Source organism: Pongo pygmaeus, chromosome 1 (assembly GCF_028885625.2).
Source record: "Pongo pygmaeus isolate AG05252 chromosome 1, NHGRI_mPonPyg2-v2.0_pri, whole genome shotgun sequence".
NCBI classification, from domain to species: domain Eukaryota; kingdom Metazoa; phylum Chordata; class Mammalia; order Primates; family Hominidae; genus Pongo; species Pongo pygmaeus.
The window spans coordinates 202,830,059-202,846,530 of record NC_072373.2 but is presented as its reverse complement, the minus strand read 5'-3'; the positions used below and the strand labels follow the sequence as shown (position 1 = coordinate 202,846,530).

Below are 16,472 nucleotides of genomic sequence, written 5' to 3'. Positions count from 1 at the left end.
TAGTCTCATTAATGTTACCAGATCTGTTTGCGTCTTACAGAAACTTGGCTAAAACCACTCTAGTCCTTTCCTTTTAAATTTCTTTTCTTTTCTCTTTTCTTTTTTGAGACAGAGTCTCACTCTGTTGCCCTGGCTGGAGTGCAGTGGCCCGATCATAGCTCACTGCAGCCTCAACCTGCCAGGCTCAAGTGATCCTCCCATCTCAGCCTCCCAAGTAGGTGGGACTACAGGTGTGCAGCTAATTCTTGTATATATATATTTTTAGAGATGGGGGTCTCACTATGTTGCCTAGGCTGGTCTCAAGCGATCCTCCCACCTCGGCCTCCCAAAGTGCTGGGATTACAGATGTGAGCCACCGCACCTGACCCTTTTAAAATTTTAAATAGAGAACAGTATGACCTTACTTGTAACTCCCTCTGCTTTCTGAATATCATGAATTGTTTCTGTTCTCTTCTGGAATATATAGAATAATTCGTTCTTTTTACATTTTTCTTTTTACGTGGCCAATTCAGTTTATTTTGCTCAGGAATTAAAGGGCACATAACATAGTCCACATTATCTCTGTGAGCTTCAAAAACATGTTTGATAAACTTAAGAAGTGAGAAAAAACAAAGTAGGTAACTCAAATCAGTTTCTTCTCGTACTTCTAATTCACTGTCTTGGGAAGAAGTGGCATCAGCTTTCCTCTTGCCCCGGTTCTTGCTAGTCATGTTTTTCCTGGACTGATCATCAGTATCTTTACTTGGTGTAGTCTGGGACAAAGATGGGCTGGTAGAAGGGTCTCCTGGAAAGAAAAAGTGAGACATATGTTGTCAGGAGTCACAGGCTATAAGAATCAGGGCAGGAAGAGGGTTAGCGGACTCTCTGCCCTTGTGAGTCATAACGCAGGGATAAAGGTTGGAAAGCTAAACCTTATGTAAGCAATTATGAAGTGTACATCTAGGCACTGAGCATCAGCACTGGCTAACATCAGAAAAGTTATAACCAGACTTTATATGCTTACCCCATGATAGAAGAAAATATCAATGAAGTTGTTTTGCCAAGAAAAAGCTGAACCTGAATCTTCATGGTCAAACTTGTAGATCAGAGTTTCTCAACCTGGCACAACTGACATTTTGGATCAGATAATTATTTGTTGTGGGGGGATGTCTTGTGCATTATAGGATATTTGGTTAAGCAGTATCCTTAGCATCTACCCGCTAGATGCCAGAAGCACCCCCCAACCTAGTGTAACAACCAAAAATGTTTCCATACATTGCCAACAGTTGAAAACAACTGTTCATTCACCAATTTACAATAAAATACAGAAGGCAGCAGGACATGTTAAACCACCTTATGAGGATATAACTGTCAAAATTCAGACTGGGAAACAGTATGGGATCAACACTCCAGTTTCTTCAACAAACAAGCTACAAGTGGGAGAAAAAGAGACGGGAGGATTTATAGGCTAAAATAGAGATGAAACACAAAATACCCATAACTACCAATCACAATTTATGGACCTTATATTTGGATCCTAATTTTCCCTCCTCAAATTTTCTATTTATTTATTATTTCTATTTACTAATGCGATAAAAACTGTATATGCTTTATGTTGTTTTGAAATATGTATACACTGTGGAATGGGTTGGATCCTACTTTAAACAAAAGTGAAACAAAACTCATAACATTTGTGAGAAAGCTGGAAATACAGATACATTTTGGTACTTGATAATACAAAATTAAGACATTATTAACATTGAACTTTTAAAGATGGGAAAATGCCAATGCGGTTATGTTAACGAGTACCATACTTATCTTTTAGAGAACAATGCCTGGAATCTGGGGAGGGAGCTAGATGATGTATAGCTGAAACAAAATTGTCTACAAGTTGATAACTGTTGAAGATGAATGATGGATATGTAAGCGTTCATCACACTAGCCTTGCAACTTTTCTCTATGTTTGAAATTTTCCATTATTCAAAAGTTAAAATTGTTATGAATAACAAAGATATTTAGAAAAATGACTTTAAAACCTTAGTTTTTAATCAACACTTGTAATTATTTCAAATTTATGTAAGTTTGAAGTGGTGACCATTTGCATGTCCACTTATTAGACTGGTAGGGTGAACCGCACAGAAAACTGTTCACTTGTTGTATAGCACTGTTTCTAAACACACATCAGTGCCAATGATAAACAGTGCTTTCCTCGAACCACATGATGTGAAAGCCAACTACCAAATTTTCATTAAATATAAAGTGTGTGTATATATATGTTTATTAAATGTGTGTCTAAGCTTTTATGTCAAAGGTTTTTAAGTTGGATACTGTAATTCATTGATACACTTCAGAGCTGTGAGCCTCCTGAAACTGTAGGTTAAATTGTATGTATTTCTCTGAAGCAAAAGGACCATGCTTTCCTCAGAATCTTAAAGGGATCCAGGACATAGAAAGAACTATGGCTCTGAGGCCTTAGCAGCAGTTCAAAACCTGCACAAGACTAAAACTGGAGTCCTCCAACTTTTACAAAATATTATAACATGCTGAAGCTCCCTGTGACAAGTGGGTTAAAGCTACAGGGAGGGCAGAGTACGAGTCAGAAACAGTCTTTTAGTTCTTGATACTTTTCTGTTCTGTTCTCAGCATCAGGTATACATTCAGCCTACCAATGACTCATAGCCTGCTTCCAATACTCCTCACCTGAGAGGGAAAGCCAAAAGCATGGTAACAATGACTTAAGACAGAACAAAATCATCCTTACCATTGCCTAAAAACAACTGTTGAATGAAGTGACCTTAAGCCAAAGTTTTCAGAGCTGCAGTGCTTACCAGAGGAAAGTCTCTGTGCTGCAGGTGCAGGCGCCATGACACTAGGCTTCTCCGACTGGTATGTGGTCGCTGCTAATGTGGTGCTCTCTGCATCACTGTTAGTCTGACCTGTGACTCCAAAGCTGGAGCTGGGGTAGCAGGCCTGGTACTGATTCTGACCAAGAATAGTATAGGTGGGATAATCCTGCAGGCCAAAGGAAATAAGAAAACAAGACTCCTATAGCACACATTAATCTCAACACAAGAGGCTTTCTTCTCCCTCTTTCTTATTCATAATTATTTTTCTAAAACGTTAATTTGACTTCTCATTTACCTATCTAAAAGTCTCCAACCTAAATCAATGATTTTCAAAATGCATTCTGTGGAAACCTAAGTCAAGAGATGTCCCAGGAGCAGTCTTGGAATGAGGAGAATGCTGAGAGGGAAGGGTCCTCTGTCCTCTCATAAACATACACATAGTGTCCCTTTTTCTACTCTAACAGCCTCTTCCCCCAGTTTTATGTACCAAATTTCTGCACAGAATTTGAGGGAAAGATTCTACTCTAAGAGGTTTACAAACTGTTGCACTAGATAACAGCACTTCTAAGGACAACAAAACAAAACTTAAACTTAAGCAAACAAAAAAAGCACATATCCTACATTAAAATGTCTTAATTTAAAAACTGATTATCAGGTGGGTGCGGTGGCTCATGCCTGTAATCTCAGCACTTTGGAAGGCCAAGATGGGTGGATCACTTGAGGTCAGGAGTTCAAGACCAGCCTGGCCAACATGGTGAAACCCTGTCTCTACTAAAAATACAAAAATTAGCCGGGCATGGTGGCACATGCCTGAAATCCCAGCTACTTGGGAGGCTAAGGCACAAGAATTGCTTGAACCTGGAAAGTGGAGGTTGCAGTGAGCCGAGATTGTACCACTGCACTCCAGCCTGGGTGACAAAGCGAGACCCTGTCTCAAAACAAAACAAACAAAAAAACAATCTGATTATCTATCTAAAACAATCAAGTTTTCTTTAAAAATAGTTTCCTGGCCAGGCACAGTGGCTTACGCCTGTAATCCCAGCACTTTGGGAGGACGAGGTGGGAGGATCGCATGAGCTCAGGAGTTCGAGACCAGCCTGGCCAAAATAGTGAGACCTTCTCTCTACTAAACATACAAACAAACAAACAAACAAAAATCCAGGCATGGTGATGCACGCCTGTGGTCTCAGCTATTCGGGAGGCTGAGGTGGGAGGATCACTTGAGCCCAGGGGGCAAAGGTTGCAATGAACCAAGATCGCGCCACTGCACTCCAGCCTAGGTGACACACTGTCTCAAAAAAAAAAAAAAAAAAGGCCGGACACGGTGGCTCACGCCTATAATTCCAGCACTTTGGGAGGCTGAGGCAGGCAGATCACATGAGGTCAGGAGTTTGAGACCAGCCTGACCAACATGGCGAAACCCAGTCCCTACTAAAAATACAAAAATTAGCCAGGCATAGTGGTGTGCACCTGTAGTCCCAGCTACTAGGGAAGATGAGGCAGGAGAATCGCTTGAACCTGGGTGACGGAGGTTGCAGTGAGCTGAGATCCTACCACTGCATTCCAGATTGGGCAACAGAGCAAGACTCTGTCTCAAAAAAAAAAAAGTTTTCTTAAAATATTGGGATAAAACTTTTGGTTTCATAGGCACATATATGGCAAAACTTACTAAACTGTACAATTTAAATCTGTGTAGTTTACTGTATGTCAATTACTCCCTAATAAAGCTGTAAAAAAAACTAGGTATGACAGTTCAAATACACAGCTTAAAAAATTCCATTGACACTGATATTGATGGCAAGTAGGAAAAAGCTAACTGATCAGATAAATTATTTCTAATTAGTCACTGGGTATCTCTACCATAAACCAAATATAATTCTATGTATGTGTGTATTTGTGCATGGGCAGAAGAAGGAAATATTAAAGAAAAGAATAAGTCACACTAGCAGAACTCAAGGGAGTTAAAAATCTAGCAGGAGAGAAGATAGACAACAAAATGGCAATAAAATATATGTCAAATGACTGAAATACAGAACAGACAACTATCACTGTAAAGTGTGATGGTGAAGAAGCTTTCTGAGATTAATAGGCAGAGAAAGTAAGAACATGAATAGGAGATTTTATTCAGGGACCACAGATGCTGAGCCTGGTTGAAACAAAGGACCTCTGTAGGCCTGAATGATTGGTAAAGCAATAAGACTTGGATTCTTTAGGTAATAGTATATAGTCTGTGGGCTAGGGAATAGGGAATGGGGACTCTCAAATTCAAACCAACAAATAAAAACATGAAAAGAAGGAGAATGGCGTGAACCTGGGAGGTGGAGCTTACAGTGAGCAGAGATTGCGCCACTGCACTCTGGCCTGGGTGACAGAGCGAGACTCTGTCTCAAAAAACAAACAAACAAACAAAAAACATGAAAATATTCTGAGCAGGTCAATAACATGATAAAAAGTGGGATTTAGAAAAAGTTAATGAGATAGCATTTTAGAGAATGAACAGGCACGAGGGGGAAAAAACCGGAAATAAAATGAGCAATTAACCATGGTAATTCAGGATTAAAAGGGAAAATACCAAAACATGGGAGATGATAGCAAAAAAGAAAAGAAATTCTTCTCAAAGATTTTGAGAAATGACCAGATTGGGTAAGGTTGTGAGAAAAATAATGGAAGATATCTGGTCTGGTTTTAGGCCTATGTTTATTAAGAAAAATGTAGTATCACTAACAAGAATTAAGAAGTCAGGGAAAAGTGGCTTTACTTCTGGAAGACAAAGAGACATAAAAAGGGCTGGAATAAAAGTCTGATTTTAGATATGTTGAACTTAGGGAAACAGCAAGACATTAAAGAAAAAAATGTCAATCAGTTGGAAGCTGTAATTATCATGAGGGAGGATTAGAATCTTTGGCTACAGTAAATGGACATTATGTGGTTAAACATCCCTGTGGATGAAGTAATTAACATGTGGAAAAACCATGTTAATTTTTTTCTTTGACTGTCCATGTTCAAAGACAGGGTCAAAAAGAAGAGCTATGAGAGGGAAAGAGACAGTCCTTAGAAAAATACCAGGTACACAGGTGGAAACTCAATAAATATTTGTGGACTAAAAGAATAAACAAGGCTGGGCGCGGTGGCTCACGCTTGTAATCCCAGCACTTTGGGAGGCCAAGGCAGGTGCAGTTCGCTCTAAGTCAGGAGTTTGAGACCAGCCTGGCCAACATGTGAAACCTCATCTCTACTAAAAACACAAAAATTAGCTGGGCATGGTGGCACATGACTATAGTTCCAGCTACTCAGGAGGCTGAGGCAGGAGAATCACTTGAACCTGAGAGGTGGAGGTTGCAGTGAGCCAAGATTGCACCACTGTACTCCAGCCTAGGCGACAGAGTGAGTGAGACTCCATCTAAAAAAAAAAAAAAAAAAGCAAAACCAGTATAATAACCAGAATAGTAATGTTAACTGTAGCCAGGAAAAGATCCAAGGAGACAGTGGTGATGACAATTGCTGTAGAGAAAACAAATCAAAACAAAAATAAAAAACTCTAGAACACTGAAGGTGTTACCAGTGATCTCCTAAGCATAGTTAACATAACAGTGATCAAGAACAGACCACAAAAAATTCATAAAGAATGAGTTGTTCATTCCATAAATATTTATCAAGTGCCTTTGATGTAAGTGGCAGGCATTTTTCTATACTCTGGGAATATGTAAATGAACAAAATAGAAAAATAAATCCCTACCTTCATGCAGCTTACATTCTAGTAGGGGCAGAATAGGAAGTGAAGACAAACACAGTAAAGGAACAGACATAAATCATATTCTAGAGAGACTCAGCAGACGAACAACAAAAACTAGACAGTAGCCTAAGATGCCATCCAGGGTCCGAGTTCTGAAGGTATCCAGAAAAAAGTCTCCACAGCCCATACTCTTCCTGGTTGTTTCTTAGATAGGCAAATTGACCATGGAAAGAAGAAAGAGCAAGCTAGATGAACTCTATCAAACAGGATGAACAAAAGTAGCATCATACCTGGTTTGAGATGCTGGCTACTGCTGCTGCTGGAATATTGGCAATTGTAGAAGAAGTAGATATCAGGCTGGCATTTGTGCTTGAAGCTAGAGGATTGATGGGGTTAAAAGATATTAAAGATATTATGTAAAAGGTTAGAAGAAACTGAAAATAGATGTGTTTTAAGTGAACACATTTATAAGGAGATAAACAACACTGGCAAAGGAAACAAACACTCGTTTTGCTTTTTTGTGTGGGATAGCTACATTTACACTTGGTTAAAAACAAAACATTTGAAACATCTTTCTGTTTCAACTTGAGTCTTCAATTCTTCTTACTAAAGGCCTAAAAGGATATATATTCAATTCACAGCTCATACTAATAATATCAATGAAATCACAGCTAAATCCAATTCCTCCAGTCCATCTTCTCCAGAGGCTGAAAATGACTCACCTGCAATGTGACCTACTGTAAAGCAGTAGAACTCTGGTAAATCTTACACTGTGATATTGTTTACTGTCACTTGCCCCAAGTTACGCCTTTCCTAATACAACATAATTACATGAGAAATAGAGCTGGTCCTCCAAATTCCAAAGCATTTAGAATTGCTTCTTGAGTTCTACTCAAATAATAGATTACTAATGTGGATCAATGAACACAATGACGTAGCATTTACAGACTTTAACAATGAGCCTGGAAAAACTCATTGTTTTTCCAGAAAATATGAAATATTACTCTGGTCAGGTAAAAATGTACCTTATATGCTACTTGGGCTGTCTTAAGTAATTTGAGGCCAGGTGTGGTGGCTCATGCCTGTATCCCAGCACTTTCGGAGGCCGAGGCAGGCAGATCATTTGAGGCCAGGAGTTTGAGACCAGCCTTGCCAACATGGTGAAACCCCATCTCTACTAAAAATATAAAAATTAACTGGGTATGGTGGGCACGGGCCTGTAATCTCAGTTACTCAGGAGGCTGAGATATGAGAATCACTTGAACTCAGGAAGTGGAGGTTGCAATGAGCCAAAATCGCATGACTGCACTCTCTAGCCTGGGTGACAGAGCAAGACTCTGTCTCAAAAAAAAAAAAAAAAGAAAAGAAAAGAAAGAAAATGCTGATTTCCATTCATGTAAAACAATAAAAATAAAATAAAGACAAGTAATTTGGGTTAAGTTTTATACTTCTTCTATCATAGGTTCATTCTACTAGGGTTTTAATCAAAATCTCAATGACTAGCACTAACCAGTGACTTTTCTCAGGTGAACAATGTAACTGATATTATCAGTACTGTTCTCAAACTCCTTGTCCTCACTTATCATAAACACACTTAGACATGGTTCCTACTGCAGGTGCACACACCATATGGGTTCACCATCAGGTAGACCTGACTAACTGACTACTTGCCCCATTAACAACAAAGTCCCTCAGAGAGAAAATTAGTAAGAAAACTTTCACTGAGAACAGGGCAGGAGAACAAATGCAATAGAAACTTAAGTGCTCTCATCAAAATTAGATAATTTCCATCCCTTTCCCTAAGGGTATTCGGCTTAGAAGACAATCTAGAAGAGAGTAAGTTCAGTTACAGCTATTGCTGCAACCCTAGCTTTATGATGAAGAACCTAGGACAAAGAAGAGTTAAAGTAACTTGTCCACAGCAGCAAAACTAATGGAAGATAACCAAAATGACAACTTGGATCTCCCAATTCTTCATCCAGTGCTTCTTCCTCAGGGTCAGCAGCTAAGCTAGGGTTCAAATTTCCTAACTATGGCCAGGTGCGCGGTGGCTCACGCCTGTAACGCCAGCACTTTGGGAGGCTGACTGAAGTGGGTGGATCATCTGAGGTCAGGAGTTTGAGACCAGCCTGGCCAACACGATGAAACCCCATGTCTACTAAAAATACAAAAATTAGCCAGGTGTGATGGTGCGCGCCTGTAATCCCAGCTACGCAGGAGGCTGAGGCAGGAGAATCACTTGAACTCGGGAGGTGGAGGTTGCAGTGAGCTGAGATCGCGCCACTGCACTCCAACCTGGGTGACAGAATGAGACTCTGTCTCAAAAAATAAATTAAAAAAAATTAAAACAACAAAAACAAAAACAAATTTCCTAACTATCCAGAGTAACTTTATTTTCTACAGTATGTTTTGCTTCAGGGGAACTAAAGGACTCTTAAGGGCTTACTTTCCTAAACATAACAACTAAATGAAATAGGTTTTATAGCTTTACAGATGATATTTTCTTTCAACCAATATTCACCTTCTTTTCTACTGTGGCTTAAGCCATCCTTTTTCCTAAGAGGAAGCATCAAAACATGACAATATACAGGGTAACTGACTCTGTAAATGGTTTTAACCATTCTTGTAGGAAAAGAATTTTGAATAGTTTCCAGATTTTGTTATCAGTACATTATCCTAGGCAGGCCTGCAATAAAACAGACTGAACATAGGTGATTTAAGGTGGGAAATAAAATAAAGAATTGATGTAATCGTTTATCTTCCCCAGCAAGTCCATTTTTAGTTCCGTTTTCTTCTGGCCCTGGTCCTGGCATACAATCCTCTTTTTCACCTATTGATCTTTAATTCTGTCCTACCTTCTCCATATTCTTTTTTTTCTTTTTTTTCAGACGAGTATCACTCTTGTTGCCCAGGCTAGAGTGCAATGGTGCAGTCTCGGCTCACTGCAACCTCTGCCTCCTGGGTTCAAGAATCCTCCTGCCTCAGTTTCCCAAGTAGCTGGGATTACAGACATGCACCACCAAGCCCGGCTAATTCTGTATTTTTTTAGTAGAGATGGGTTTCACCATGTTGGTCAGGGTGGTCTTGAACACCTGACCTCAGGTGATCCACCCACCTCAGCCTCCCAAAGTGCTGGGATTACAGGCATAAGCCCACCATGCCTGGCCACTTCTCCATAACTTAATAATGGTGGGAGGTACAACTCAGTCATATCTGATCTCTATGGGGGAAAATGTACTCTGATTGACAAGGTGGTTTTAGAAATCTAACAATTTTCAAACCACTTAATGAATTGTACTGGAGGTAAAATGGTAGACCTTAAAAAAAACTGGCCATATACTCTTATTATATCCCTGCTAGAAAGTTTAATGGCTTGATTAGCTAGTTGATAACTCTGAGTTTTTAACAAGTACTGTACTAAAATCACAAATTTCTCTGAGCAATAGTTGGCTTCTATTATAGGGGATCTTGGTCTGCTGACCCAGAAAGTTCATAGGGCTTAATAACACTTTTTTCTCCAACTAAGCCAAATTATTTCTAACATGTGCCACTCATTCATTCAGCAAACCCATTAAGTGTATCAGGGTCAACTATGTGCCTAGAAACCATTTCAGCCACTGAAGGATAAAACAGTAAGACAAAGTCCTGGCCCTCAAGGAGTTTAAATTCTAGTGAGGGAAGTTAGTCAATAATTAAGTAATTTTTTTAGGCTCTTATAACCACCATAGAACCCAAGGCAACTCGCCTAAAAATGTATACAACCACTGCCTGCCCTACCCCACATACAGCTATGACTAAAAAGCCAGGCACTTTAAAAAAAATACAGATCATCGTGTGTGTGTGTGTGTGTGTGTGTGTGTGTGTGTGTGTGTGTATGTATGTGTGAATAAAAATAATATTCAATTGCAGGTTTAAAAACAAAAGCAGCAACAATGAACTATGCAACAAAAACTACAAATTTAGAGAATCAAATAAAACTCAAGTGGTGGCTCCTATTATTATATATCTAAAGGCTGCTAGCTCTCGAAATGCTAATGGCATGGTCAACTGTTTTTGGACAGCCTTCACTCCTGTTTTGACAATGGAGCTGCAAAAATTTGAAAGACAACACTTTTGAGAACCAGGCCCCACTAGATGTCCACTTAAAATAGACAATATACAGATAAAGCTTTGAACAGAAGACCACAGTTACAGAATGGCAAGTGGCACAGCTGCACTAAGTGATAGTGCTACAAAGTTAAAAGGTTAATTCAAGCATTAATGGCACATAAAAGTTTGTGCGAGATTTAGTTTTTACCCATCTCTCTAATTTTAGATCATGTCACCTCACCTCCTTTGCTCACACTGTCTTTCTTTAAGTTACTCAAAACCAGACAAGCTCTTTATCATTTGACGACTTTTGCAATATTGTTCTCTCTGCCTAGACTGTTCTCTCCACCCCGCTTGCCTTCCCAGCATGATGGCTCCTCAGCATGACTCACTTCCTCAAAGAGGGTCTTTTTGACCTATTAAAACCAAGACCTTTTCTGTTTTCTTAATCACAGTGATCAATTTCTTTTTTCAGAGCACTGTTCAAAATCTGTTATGTATTTATTCGCTTGTTTTCTCCCCTCCACCCCACTAGTCTGTAAGCTCCAATGCTGTCTTATGATCTCCAGCATCTAGCAAAGCACCTGACATACAGCAGGTGATGGTCAATAAATATTTGTGGGATTCATATACATCAATCTTGTGAGCACTAAGTGTGAAAGGCAAAATCATTCTTCTCTTTTTTTTTTTTTTTTAGATGCACTCTCACTCTGTTACCCCGGCTGGAGTGCAGTGGTATGATCTTGGCTCACTGCAACCTCTGCCTCCCAGGTTCAGGCGATTCTCGTGCCTCAGCCTCCCCGAGTAGCTGGGATTACAGGTGCCTGACACTACTTCCAATTAATTTTTGTATTTTTAGTAGAAACGGGGTTTCACCATGTTAGTCAGGCTGGTCTCAAACTCCTGACCTCAAGTGATCCGCCCACCTCAGCCTCTCAAAGTGCTGGGATTACAGGCATGAGCCACTGCACCCAGCCTAAAATCATTATTTTCTGCTAAAGGCTGACAGGTGGGTTCCTAAAACTTACTCTCATTATGTGACTAATATAACTGACAATTCCTGATTCAGTAGAAGCTGTACATATTTTGGTTAAAACTGATTGCCTAAGTGGATCACTCATTCACTTAATCCTTTATCAAATATTTATTGAGTGCCTACTATGTGCAAGCACTGCTCCGCACAAGGAGCTTAGTAAATCAAAATAATAAAAATCTCCTAATAAAAGATTATTATTATTTTTTGAGACGGAGTCTCACTCTGTTGCCCAGGCTGAAGTGCAGTGGTGTGATCTCGGCTCACTGCAAGCTCCGCCTCCTGGGTTCACACCATTCTCCTGCCTCAGCCTCCCAAGTAGCTGGGACTACAAGCGCCCGCCACCACACCCAGCTAATTTTTTGTATTTTTAGTAGAGACAGGGTTTCACCGTGTTAGCCAGGATGGTCTCGATCTCCTGACCTCGTGATCCGCCTGCCTCCGCCTCCCAAAGTGCTGGGATTACAGGTGTGAGCCACCGTGCCCAGCCTAAAAATTCTTATTGCTGGAGTGGAGATTTTCAGATCAACAAGGGACAGGGTTTAGAATGATCTATGTAATAATGGATCAGAGCTCAAGAAATCAGTAAGAATTCATGTTTAACTTAACACAGATACAGATTATGACATACAGAAATATTTATAGATATGTGTATTTACATAGGTTAGTATACCCACATATATTTGTTTGCTCTGTCAGCTGAGAAAGCCTAAAATAAATGTCACCTGACATCTCAGTAGCAATTACCACCTCTCAAGCTCAGATCTTTTTTCTGAGACAGGGTCTCACTCTGTTACCCAGGCTGGAGTTCAGCGGCGCGATCACAGCTCACTGAGGCCTCGACTTCCTAAGGCTCAGGCGATCCTCCCACCTCAGCCTCCCCAAGTAGCTGGGACTACAGGCATGCACCACCACACTTGGCTAATTTTTACATTTTTTGTAGAGATGGGGTTTTGCCATGTTGCCCAGGCTGGAAGCCCAGATCTTGGTTTTGAATACCATTCTTTCCAATAAAAGGAACCAGGACTCCTTAAAAAAAATGGTTGATAATAGGACTTGAATAGGTAATATACAAGATGAGCCTGGAGCATCTTGTAGTGCCAGGAAGTAAGGAAGTGCTCGGTGGGTGGGGGGAAAAAAACAACAAAAACTAAAAAAATGGGAGTATGTCAAAAGGCATAGGAGCCAACTGAAAGAGCTCCCAGTGGCCAAACTGGAACAAAATAAATAAAGTAGTATTGGATTATAACTCAAAGTATAAATTAAATATCTATGAGTCCACAAACAAATGACTGAATAAATTAACAAATTGGGGAGACGAGACAAATCTGGGCAGAAGAATTCCAAATACATTATGTAGACATTCTACCCTAAAGAAGGGGCAGTGTGATTCCTTAACTGTGGGCTGTCCATAGTGACTTCTATCTAAAGTATACAGTACAGAAAGGGAGGAAAGAGTCACTTTATGGAGAAAACTGACAAACACTACTTCAATTAGGTAATCAAGGTCAATATCAACAGTCATAAATAATGATGATAGTATAGCACCTTACCTTTGTGACCTTCCTCCTTAAAATCCATAACCCCAGCGTAATCATGAGAAAAACATCAGACAAATTCTAAGAGTGGGGCATCTTAAAATATACCCGGACCAGTACTCCTCAAAACTGTCAAGGTCATTAAAAGCAAGGAAAAGCCTGAGAAACTACAAAGTCTAGAAGAGCCTAAGGAGACATAACTAAATGTAATGTGGTATCCTGGATGGGATCCCGGAACAGAACAAGGACATCATCTAAAAACACAGGAAATCCAAATAAACAACAGACTTAGTTAATAATAATATACTAATACTGGTTCATTAATTGTAACAAGTGTAATATACTAACGTAAGATGTTAATAATGGGAAACTGTGCAGGAGGAGGGATATATGGGAACTCTCTGTACTGTCTGCTCAACTTTTCTGTAAATCTAAAATTATTAATAAAAAATAAAGTCTAGGCCAGGCACGGTGGCTCACACCTGTAATCTCAGCAGTTTGGGAAGCCGAGGCGGGCGGATCACTTGAGGTCAGGAGTTTGAGACCAGCCTGGCCAACATGGTGAAACCCTGTCTCTACTAAACATACAAAAATTAGTCAGGCATGGTGGCATGTGCCTGTAATCCCAGCTACTCAGGAGGCTGAGGCAGAAGATGCGCTTAAACTCGGGAGGTGGAGGTTGTATTAAGCTGAGATGGCGCCACTGCACTCCAGCCTGGGTGACAGAGCAAGACTCCGTCTCAAAAAACAACAAACAAACAAAAAAACCTATTAATAAATTTTTTTAAAAAAATCTCCTGGTCAAAGATAGATTATTGTGTGTTACCAATGATACTAGAGTACAAAGAAAAAGATTGAATTAGGCTGGGCGCAGTGGCTCATGCCTGTAATCCCAGCACTTTGGGAGGCCGAAGCAGGTGGATCACTTGAGGTCAGGAATTCGAGACCAGACTGGCCAACATGATGAAACCCTGTCTCTACTAAAAATACAAAAATTAGCTGGGCGTGGCGGTGGGTGCCTATAAACAAGAGTCCCTTGAACCCAGGAGGCAAAGGTTGTAGTGAGCCGAGAGCACGCCACTGCACTCCAGCCTGGGCGACACAGCAAGACTCAGTCCCAAAATACATATATAATTAAAATTAATTTTGAAATTTCTGAAATTAATTTTGCCACTTGAATATTATTTAACCAATTAAAACATTTCAGCTGAAGAAAATGACCAAAGATAGGGCCACATAGTCACCAGATACTCTATGAAAAGGATGATACTACAGAAGTCAGATCTACTCGTTCAAAACATTTTTATGAGCAAATAAAGGCAGTCTCTTCTCATTATGGTACCACTGAAGTACAAACTAAAGAAAAGGTTCTGATTAGAGTTAATCAAGCCAGAAGCAGATTAGGTTTTTGAGATAATTTCCCTAACTCCCCCAGGGAGGATGGGCTGCTGTCAATCGCAGAATGCTTGGGGTGTTTTGAACACTTAAAAAAACTGGGTAGTTATGCAGGGGGAAAGAAACAGCCCTGGATAGCTAACATTCACTATCCATACTAAAAGGAAAGGGAAAAGTAGGAGCAAGGAGAGTAATATTGATAGTGGTGAACTTAAGTAATTTAATACCAATAATACCCACGTTTCATTTTAGCCAATTGTTTTTCTAACAATTTTTTCATCAGAATAAATGGCAAAAATTGATAACTTAATGGTTAACTTCTGCCTTAATTTCTACCCTGTGCTAATGAACAACAAAATGGGCCAATAGATTAACCAGAAAAAGGGAGGATAAGTGAATTTAGATATTTGTTAGCATAGGTTCTCAATTATGGGACAGTTGATATTGATACTATGACCTCAATACTGAAAAGCATAAATATTGTACACATGCTGTGGGGTCAGAATGTCCAGCTAATGTCCTGCCTTAATTATTTGCTAATACTGTGAGTATGGATAAGCTACTTAGCTTTTCTGTGCCTCAGGCTCTCCCTCTGTAAAATGAGGTTTGGGTTGTTGTGAGGATTACATGAGCAACATCTATCCACTGGCTTAGAAAAATGTCAAGAGCATAGTAGGCACTTCATAAATACCTGCAATTGTCATTAATAGCAAAATGAAGGAAACCAGGTTAGCCAATCCAAAGGAAAAAATGTTCTAATAGGTAACAAATAAGAATAGTGGTTAGTGAAGTTTAAGGGATATTTTCATGCCTCTTTCATTTTTTTAAATTTCTATTTATTTTTTTGAGACAGAGTCTCACTCTTGTTGCTCAGGCTGGAGTACAATGACGCGATCTTGGCTCACTGCAACCTCTGCCTCGCAGGTTCAAGCGATTCTCATACCTCGGCCTCCCAAGTAGCTGGGATTACAGGCATGCGCCACCACACCCGGCTAATTTTGTATTTTTAGTAGAGACAGGGTTTCTCCATGTTGGTCAGGCTGGTCTCCAACTCCCGATCTCAGATGATCCGCCCGCCTTGGCCTCCCAAAGTGCTGGGATTACAGGTGTGAGCCACCACACCCAGCCTCATGACTCTTTTAAAGCAATGGGTCCTAACAGACCCCAAAGAGGTGATTCCTCTTGTTTTACGAGGGAGAAATAAGCATAGCTATCACATTCCTCAAATTCTAGACATAACTACAGAGGAATGGTGGTTTTACATTTTGGTAGAGCATTAAGAGAACCCTTGGTCTTCTTTCACAACCTAGGTATAAGTTATCAGAGATATACCTGTTCAGAAGAGACTTGGCAACTAGACTTACCTGTGGTTGAACCCAAAAGGCCTATCAACATAGAGAAATACTAGGCCAGGTGTGGTGGCTCACATCTATAATTTCAACACTTTGGGAAACTCGGGTGGGAGGATTGCTTGAGCCCAGGAGTTCAAGACCAGCCTGGGCAATATAGTGAGATCCCGCCTCTAGAAAAATATAGAATAAATTAGCTGGGTGTGGTGGTGTGCACCTGCAGTCCCAGCTACTGGAGAGGCTGAGGTGAGAGGATCACTTTAGCCCGGGAGGTGAAGGCTGCAGTGAGCCATGATCATGCCACTGCATTCCAGCTGGGCAACAGAGTGAGACTCTGTCACAAAACAAAACAAAAAACCATAAAGAAATACTCTATAAAAATGAAAGGGAGTGGTGGAGAAGACAGGCAAAGCCATTCTCTCAAGTTTCTCTCTCCTGGTTTGTTCCCATCTTAGAAAGAAAGAAGTGGGAGAGGACAAGGGGAGAAAAAAAAAAAGAAGAGGAAACAAG

General features: G+C 40.2%; 1 protein-coding gene across 5 annotated transcripts in view; it reads right to left on the bottom strand.

The window, feature by feature from the left end:
- Positions 1 to 16,472, bottom strand: part of EYA3 (EYA transcriptional coactivator and phosphatase 3) — a 118,600-nt gene that overhangs the window by 39,883 nt on the left and 62,245 nt on the right. For all 5 annotated transcript variants that reach the window (XM_054498302.1, XM_054498275.2, XM_063667133.1 and 2 more), the window contains 3 exons: positions 6,849 to 6,934; positions 2,808 to 2,991; positions 645 to 784 (listed from right to left, as the gene is read on the bottom strand). In XM_054498302.1, the coding sequence (XP_054354277.1) occupies positions 645 to 784; positions 2,808 to 2,991; positions 6,849 to 6,934 (410 nt within the window). The remainder of the gene's footprint in view (positions 1 to 644; positions 785 to 2,807; positions 2,992 to 6,848; positions 6,935 to 16,472) is intronic.